Source organism: Helianthus annuus, chromosome 3, assembly GCF_002127325.2.
Source record: "Helianthus annuus cultivar XRQ/B chromosome 3, HanXRQr2.0-SUNRISE, whole genome shotgun sequence".
Classification (NCBI taxonomy): Eukaryota; Viridiplantae; Streptophyta; class Magnoliopsida; order Asterales; family Asteraceae; genus Helianthus; species Helianthus annuus.
In genome coordinates, this window is record NC_035435.2 from 148,503,748 (window position 1) to 148,513,263 (window position 9,516).

Below are 9,516 nucleotides of genomic sequence, written 5' to 3' on the forward strand. Positions count from 1 at the left end.
TAGCAATTATGTGAGTATACTCGTATTCCCCCTTTTACTTTTATCACTTTTGGGGTGTAACATGTTTATCTATCAACAAACTTACACAAGAACATTTTGCTTAAACACATGAACATTCCTATAACATGCTTGTATACGTGATGGCTTGATACTTTAAACTTGGGTGAAACTTATGTGTTGAATTTATCATTAACTTCGTACGAGCCAAACCGTGACATATGTAGCGCTATAGGATTAACGACCCGCCCTTTATCATTGGTAATGTCATGAGCATATTGCGTTTCCTTGGTTTGATATGTTAGACACATGCCATATTTAAATGTTTATCTTGAATCACATGCTTGCCATGAGGAATGGTTTAACACTTACCTTTTACTATGTATGTATCAAACTTGTATACTCGCCTTTGCTTTTGCATTGACTTTATTTTAACATGTTACAGGTGGATGTCGACGATGCATGGAATTTAGTAGGATGCTTAGATACACACTTAAAAAGAATTGTATTCATATTGTATTATTTTATTATTCATGTTGTTGTATTTGTTTCAAAAGCCTTGTAATTGATCCTTTAGAAATGGAATGAAATGATTATGTAAATACTTGTCACAATTATTAGCGTTATGATGTCTCGAGCAATCTATTTCGTCTCACTCTGATGTTTCCGCCATCGGTTGGGGTGTGACATTGGGTATTGCGAATACTGAGCAAATAATTCCGTCTGCTGAGTGCGTCGGCTACAACATTTGCCTTGCCTGGGTGATAACGAATCTCACAGTCATAATCGCTAAGAAGTTCTACCCATCGGCATTGACGCATGTTAAGTTCTTTATGATTAAAGATGTGTTGTAAACTCCTGTGATCGGTGAAGATCGTACACTTGGTACCATACAGGTAGTGTCGCCAAATCTTCAATGCAAAAACAACTGCGCCTAGCTCGAGATCATGGGTTGTATAGTTCTTCTCGTGGATTTTGAGCTGACGAGATGCATAAGCTATAACCTTGTCCCGTTGCATGAGAACATAACCAAGACCGAGGTTGGAAGCATCACAATAGACAATGAAATCATTGTTTCCGTCTGGTAACGCGAGAACAGGAGCATTGCAGAGCTTGCGCTTAAGGGTTTGAAAAGCAGATTCTTGTTCAGTTCCCCAAACAAAAGACCTGTCTTTATGAGTAAGAGCGGTAAGCGGCACAACGATCTTAGAGAATCATTCGATAAATCGCCGATAATAGCCCGCTAATCCAAGAAAAGATCGGACTTCTGACGGGTTCTTTGGCGTAATCCAGCTTTTAACTGCTTCAATCTTCGCGGGATTGACATGAATACCCTGACTATTCACGATGTGACCCAGAAACTGAACCTCCTCCAACCAGAATTCGCACTTGGAGAACTTGGCGTAGAGTTGGTTCCCCTGGAGTAACTCGAGAACCAAACGTAGATGTTGCGCGTGTTCGGCTTTCGATTTGGAATAAATCAAGACATCGTCGATGAACACGATGACGAAACGGTCAAGATAAGGTTTACACACGCGATTCATCAGATCCATAAAAACCGCGGGTGCGTTGGTTAGACCAAAAGGCATAACAACGAACTCATAGTGGCCGTATCGAGTGCGAAAGGCGGTTTTGGGTATATCTTCCTCCTGTATGCGTAACTGATGATAACCTGAACGTAGATCGATTTTCAAGAAACACGATGCACCTTGTAGCTGATCAAACAAATCGTCGATTCGAGGTAGGGGATAACGGTTCTTGATGGTCAGCTTATTCAATCCCCGATAGTCGATGCACATCCTGAACGACCCATCCTTCTTTTTGACGAAAAGGACTGGTGCGCCCCAAGGAGAGGTGCTCGGGCGAATAAAGCCTTTTTCACGTAACTCCTGGAGTTGGTTTGAGAGTTCCCTCATTTCGGATGGTGCGAGTCGATAAGGGGCTTTAGCAACAGGGTTAGCTCCAGGAATAAGGTCGATACGAAAGTCGATATCACGACTTGGCGGTAGTCCAGGAAGATCATCAGGGAACACCTGAGGAAATTCACGAACCACTGGGACGTCTTTGACTTCAACTTTCTTTTTCTTTTCCTTCTCCGCTACTACAATGTTGGCCAAGAAAGCTCTGTATTCCTTGCGGAGATACTTGCTAGCTTGGATACATGACATGAGCTTGAGACCTTTCGAAGCTGTTTCACCGTATACACATAAGAGATCACCATTTGCGAGCGAGAATCGAATCATCTTTTCAAAACACACAACTTCAGCATGGTTTTCGCGAAGAAAGTCCATGCCTACTATGACGTCAAAACTTACGAGCTGCATCGGAATGAGATCAATTGGGAAGAGGTGATTGTTGAGCTCAAGGGTACAATCACGAAGAACAGAGTTAACTGCGAAGGTTCTTCCAGTATCAACTTCGACTTCGAATGACGAGGGGAGATAAGAGCGCTTATGACTAAGAAGCTTCTCGAATTCAAATGACACAAAGCAGTTATCGGCTCCAGTATCAAACACACATGATGCATAAATACCATTCACAAGGAACGTACCATTAACCACGTTGTTGTCAGCCTGGGCTTGTCGGGCGTTGATGTTAAAGGTTCTGGCACGGGCTGCTTGCTGTTGCTGCTGAGGCTGCTGCTGCTGCTGCTGGGGTTCTTGTTTCACAACCCAGTTTGGGCACATTCGTTTTGAATTCGAATGTGTTGGTGTTTGTTGGTGTTGGGTTATTTATAGGAAAAATTGGATAACAGATTCATGACAATAAGGAGTAGGGGTGTTCATCGAATCGAATATCGAATTTTCGAACTATTCGAATAATTTTTATTTTCCCTTGAATTCGTATTCGATTCGAATTCGATTAAAACTTACCGAATTCGATTCGAATTCGTATTCGAATAAAAAACCCAATTCGTATTCGATTAAAAATTCGAATTCGAATCGAATTCGATTCAATTCAGATTCTTTAAAAACACGTAAAAAACCTATCAAAATGAAACATAAATTTTAAAGCAGTCATAAAGCATGATATCACAATAAAAATTTCCAAATAAAGTACCGTAAGTCTAAAACCAAAACGAGAAGTCGGGAATAACCACTCGAAATTAAAAGTTAATATTTTTAGGGTTATAAATCTATTGATAGATTTGTTACTTAGGTTTTAGTTATGGGCCATGTAGTGGGTTTGGTAATGTGTAATTTTAATACTTGGAAAAAAGTTAATAATTTATAGTATAGCTTAATAAAAGTTATATATGCATTATATATAAAAATAATAAATAAAAAATGTATAATTTTTATTCGAATTTCGAATCGAATTGAATTTGAAATTATAAATTCGTATTCGAATTACTTGACTCGAATTGAATCGAATTCGAATTCTTTTAATCGAAACGAATTCTTGATAATCGAATCGAATTTAAATGAATTTCTAATTTTTCGAATTCGAAACGAATTCTGAACACCCCTAATAAGGAGGATAAGTAAGTGTAACAGATTGTTGGGTATATCAAACGAATTCTGACCACCACCACTGTACATTTTCGATCTCAGATCTGCGACAACTACGCCACCGCCGTACACTCCGTCGTCTCCGATCTCAGATAAGGTCTGTCATCTCCGATCTCAGCCCATTCCAATTAATCTCCAATCCTATGGTTCCTTCCTTCCTTCTGTCTGGTGCGTTTTCTTCGTTGACTAATCGATTGGTAAGGATCCTGTTCATGTAATCGTGTGTGCTTATTAATACTTGATCGCTCCAATATTCTTGGGACTTTTATGTATTTACTATCATGGTTTGATTAATCGATTTATTGAAAGAGTATAGTATCAGCAGGAGGTTGGGATGACGATTAATGAGACGACAGGTCCTTCATCACGACACACATCCACCGCCTCCGGTAATTTTTTCAAGAGTAAATTGCAGTGTTGGATTAAAAGTATGGGAGGGGTGTTTTGAGGGTGGTGATTTGGGGGTTTTGTTTGAGAGTGGTGATAGGTTATGTTAGAGAGAGAGAGAGAGAGAGAGAAGAGAGCAGGGACTTTCAGTAGTTGTGTAGTTGTCAGAGATAGAGAGAGATATTACAAACTAGTCCCTAAACATAAGTTTTTTACATAATAGTCTCTGAAGAGATGAAATGACAACAATGCCCTCATGTGCAAGGCACATGAGCAGATCTAACAAAAAATTCTAACTGGGTTTGGCCTAAAGGATATAACGTGCAAGATTTTATAAGGTTAAGGACACCGCCTGTAAACTTTTGGAAAAAAGGACAGCGTCTGCAATTTGGTGTAAACATAAAGGATAAAACTTGTAATTTACTCTTAGATAATATGTAACATTCTTTAGACCATTCAAAGCTTTACACAACTATGTTGTAAATGAATACATAGTTGTGTTTCAATTTTTAGTACAAACAACTGAACAAATTAAACATAAACATAAAAAAAATGTTGGCTTCATACAAACCTGGAAATAGTATCGAGATTTGAATTCTCGCAAATAGCACTTATCTAGACATTTCATTGCATTGAATGTGACATTGATATGAATTGGGAACAAGAAGAATTTGCCGACGATGACGTTGTTTGCTTTGATGATTCAGTTCTAGGAGGTTCTAGAGTTCTACTTAAGGATTGGTATTGGCTAGTGGAAGAGAAATCGGAAAGCAAGGACGCTAGAGGTGGCAAAAAATAAGCTATTGGCATCTTTGAGGGTAGTAACGGCATGGAAGCTTCGGAGTTTAGTACCTTAATGGCTTGTCTCATCGAAGGACGAAATTCTGAGTCGGGGTGCACGCACCATAAACCAATGCTCATTAAACGCCTGACTTCTTCTTCATCAAACTCTGACCCTAGACTCGGATCGACTGCTTCTAAAGTACTGTCATTCCCATAAAGCTCCCAAACCCATTCTACTAACCGTATTTGTTTTTCTAGAGATATATAGTCAGTGGCTTTTCGCCCACAGGCTATTTCCAATGCAACAACTCCGAAACTAAAAACATCTGATTCCTTGGTTGATCTGCCAGTGAATAGATATTCAGGAGCCATATAACCGAAGGTTCCTGCCAACATCGTTGTTTGCGTGCTTTTCTCATGGTCAACCAACTTAGCCAGCCCGAAGTCACCAAGCTTCACATTGAAATTTGAGTCCAACATCACATTACTTGATTTGATATCTCTGTGCAAGACACATTGCTCCCATTCTTCATGTAAATATAACAAAGCAGAAGCCAAACCATGGGCAATTTTGTACCTTGAGTTCCATGTCAACATGCTCTTTCCTTTAAAAAGATGTAAATCCAAGCTTCCGTTTTCCATAAATTCATAAGCAAGCAGAAGTTCTCCTTTCTCATGGCACCAACCGATGAGTTGCACCAAGTTTCTGTGCCTCAATCGGCTAATGATCCTTACTTCTGACGCATACTCTTTGATGCCTTGTTTGGAAGTCTTCGACACCCTTTTGACAGCGACCCACATGCTTAAATCTTTTAGAAAACCTTTGTAAACTCCTCCAAAACCTCCCTCTCCAAGCTTCTCTGTCTCAGCAAAGTCCGCAGTTGAGCGAGCTAATTCATGGTAAGAAAAACTTCTTGGCATGGAGGCCCCCATTTCAATCTCATTGTTAATCTCCAACAGTGCAATTTCCTCCGCTTCATCGCCATGCTTTTTCTTCCGTATCCATAAAAAGTATGCAAGTATTGCCAACCCAGTAAATAGAAGCAATGCTCCACCTATTAATCTCATCTTACTCGACATATGGTCTTTCCTATTTTTATCGTCAACCTTAAACTCAGTACTATTAAACTTCCAAGATATTACATTGTTTTTCTCGAATCGATTTCCAGTGGAAGCCGAAAACCCAAAAATTACCCATTCAGGCAACACGTGCCTTAGATCAATGGCGTAATCAAGCCCAGTTTCCCATACAGATAAATGATCTTTAAAACTAATGAAGGAAACACTAAGAGTTTTGAAATCAGCATTATAATTAATCAAAGCTCTACACTCTTTCCCATATGTTATATTGCTAAACCACTTTCGAGACACAACGGAAGTAATAGAGCCAATATCGATGCCCACATGGTCATTTATCGACATATTATTAGTATCCGGATCTTTTGGATCCCAATCGTTTCCACCAAAAGTATCAAACTCCACAGCAACAAATCGATATCTAGTGGTGTTGGTTGTAGAATCGTAAGGAAGCCCCAAGTATCCTCCTGCATTCATCACAAAATTTTCCTCAGCAAGGAAGAATGTGAGACCATCACCGTGCTTCTCGTTTAGGTATGAATCCATCACAAATGTGAAGCTCGTAGAGAAGCTGGCCAGATCAGTAGAGCTCCCGTCCCAAAGATGAAGAAGTTTGGTGTACGTTGCTCGACCTGCTAACCAGACTGAACCATATCGATCATTATAACTTCCACCGGTCAACTGGATTCCATCATCAGTGGTATAAGCTGCATCACCTGATAATATTATTTCATGGGAATTTTTTGAAGTAATATTTATGAAATTGAAAGTAATTGAAGTTGAATAAGGGATTAAAGCAAGAAAGAAGCACGCCAAGATGGACATTGAAGTTGGGAGCTTCTTGGAAAATCTATCGCTATGAGGACAACACTCATCTTGGAAAATCTGGTTATGAGGACAACATTTATTGTAAGTAGACCTTTTTGCCCCTTTGGATTAACTACCATATAAAAAGTCATGCAAAGACTTGTATTAACTACCATATAATAAGTCAACTTGTTTGAAAAATGAACAGCACTTCATAACAAAACTCAACCCGTTTCATGCTGATGTGAGCTTTCTGTTTTTTCTTTCTCTTTCTTTTTTTTTTTTTTTCTTTTTTTTTCTTTTTTTTATTTTCTATCTCTTTTTATAATATTTGTATACAAAATTCGAGTAAAATTATTTTACAAAGGCTCCTAAAAATAAGAATTGTACAAAGATACAATGGATCGCAAAATATAACACAATTTCTAGCAAAATATAACACAATGCCGAAAAATATAATACAATGTCTAAGAAAAAAGACACAATGAGTCACAAAAAAAAACCACAATGACGCAAAAATATAGAAAAGACACAATGATAAATAAAAGGACATAATGATGTAAACAAAAAAATTAAAATCTACAAGCTAAACATCTAAAACCTAAAATCTCACATGCTAGAGTTTGATCAGAGTCCGTTTGATACCCTTCTTAGGACCAGGGCCGTCTCCGAAAATGATAAAAATATTTGGGGCCTCGGGCGAGACAAAAATGGGCCCACTACTTATAATATAAAATCATCAGTTATATATCAAAAAACTACAATAAGGTTATTATTTCTAAAAAAAATAAACAAAACAAAAGTAGTTCGGCAAAATGATTGAACTTACTTAAGCGAATCGTGCGACTTTCCTAACGTTTTTTGATAAAACCGTTTACAGTAGCTACATCACCTATCAACATCCAATAGCTAAAAGAAAAATCAAACATTCAAGATCAATACTAACAATATTGATACCAACATGATTTACCAATTTTACAAATAAGCAGCAAGCAACATATGATCATAAAACTCTAGTATCAATTCAGGAGCAACTTAATTTTAATTTTAATGTGTATAAAACAGAATCTAAAAAGATGCATCACAAACAAAATTTTATGAAACTAGAAAACAAATACAAATAGTCAAAGCTCAACAGGATCGAACACAGAACCTTGGATAAATAAACTGAACTACTAACCAGCTGGAAGACTCACTTATGTATTAATAGAAGCAGGGCCCCGTTATATATATTAATAGTAAACAAAATTTTAAATTCCGGGCCCTTTTTAACTTTGGGCCTCGGCTTTTGCCCGGGCTGCCCAGCCCAATAACCGGGCCTGCTTAGGACTTCTTATTTTTATGAGACTTTGTATTTGATCCTAACCCTACAAAATTTATTCATTTATTCTCTTTTAGATAAAACAACAACTATGTTTTATTTATAAAGCCAATAGTTTTATAAAATCCATTTGACGTAAAAGAGTTATAATTTTATTTATAGGATATGTATAAATTTATTTTTATCAAATTGATGTATGAATATCAAATAAGTTTTTTTAATCAAATTAACTAGTGCTATTAAATCCGCGCGTTGCGCGCTGAGTGGGTATCAGTTCGTTTAACTACGGTACCGACACTTGTTATATAAACCAATAGAGAAAAAAACTTAAAAAATCATGATATGACCAAAAATATACCAACATGGCGGAAATTTGGTCGGTATTGGGTTGTTTCGTTACGCCACCGGCACACGTTGTGGAGAGGGATGTAGATCAAGCTTGATCGAACCACTATAAATCTCATGTTCTTGTTCTTGTGATTTAGAGTGTGTGTGTATTAGACAGAATTAAAGGCAGAGATTTACATGATCATATATTATTTACCATTGATTTATTTCATTGATTGTACATGATTTACTTTCCTTGTAATAGCTAGGCAATGCTCCTATTTATAGGTCTTCTTTGTATCACAAATAATATCAATAACAATACACGGTTTATCTTGGTATCAGAGCCAAGTAAACCCTAATCTAAACAGCCGACCAACATTCGGCAGCCGACCAACCTTCGGCCTTCTCTTCAGCCCTTACTCCACCCATGGCAGCCATCACCGCCCTAACTGCAACAGAGAAAACAACCTTGAACTCCCATAAATTCGCATTCAGCCTAACACCCACAAACTATGGTCATTGGAAAGCCATGATCGAACCCTTCTTCATCTGCAACAACCTATACGGTTACATAGATGGAACCATACCCTGCCCAGCCAAAACTGTTACATCAGGCTCCACCACATCTGACAACCCTAGTTATCCCCACTGGATAACGAATGATGCCCACATCCGCATGATCCTCACCTCCACCATTTCTGAAGCCGCCTTCCAGCATGTTCAAGGTCAAACCTCCAGAGAAGTCTGGCTCTCTCTGGAACGTGCTTATGCTCCAAACACCTCTTCACGTGAGTACACTTTAAAAACCCAACTTCTTAGAATAATGATGAAGGGAGATGAAAAACCAACCGAATACCTCACTCGAGCACAGGAATACGCCTCTGCTCTTGCAAACATTGGTGAACCTATGAAGGACAAAGACCTTGTTATGCTCGTTATATCGGGCCTCAGGGAGGAATACCACGGCCTCAAATCTAATCTTTTGCCTCGGCAACCACCTGTAGCTTTTAACGAACTTCATGGTCTTCTTCACGATCACGACTACATGCTTAGTGTTCATCGCAGCCCATCAAACACTGCTGCCCCACCACAGGCTTTTGCAGCCTCAACCGAAATCAATCAACCCAACCTCAATGTTGTCCAATCTCAACTTTCTAACCTTCAACTTCTAGCCAATCAACTGGGGTATCAACTCAACCCTCTTTCATCCTCTACCCCGCAACCACAAGCCAATTATACTACTCGCTCCTTTTCTGGCTCCAACAGCAACCGGGGCCAACGTCGTGGTAATTTTCGAGGTAA

The 9,516-nt window shown here is 38.6% G+C and overlaps 1 protein-coding gene across 1 annotated transcript; it reads right to left on the minus strand.

The window, feature by feature from the left end:
* Positions 1 to 4,419: 4,419 nt before the first annotated feature.
* Positions 4,420 to 6,629, minus strand: LOC110930003 (L-type lectin-domain containing receptor kinase IX.1). Its single transcript, XM_022173212.2, has one exon. The coding sequence runs from the start codon at positions 6,579 to 6,581 to the stop codon at positions 4,521 to 4,523; it is 2,061 nt and encodes a 686-aa protein (XP_022028904.1). The 5' UTR covers positions 6,582 to 6,629; the 3' UTR covers positions 4,420 to 4,520.
* Positions 6,630 to 9,516: the final 2,887 nt, after the last annotated feature.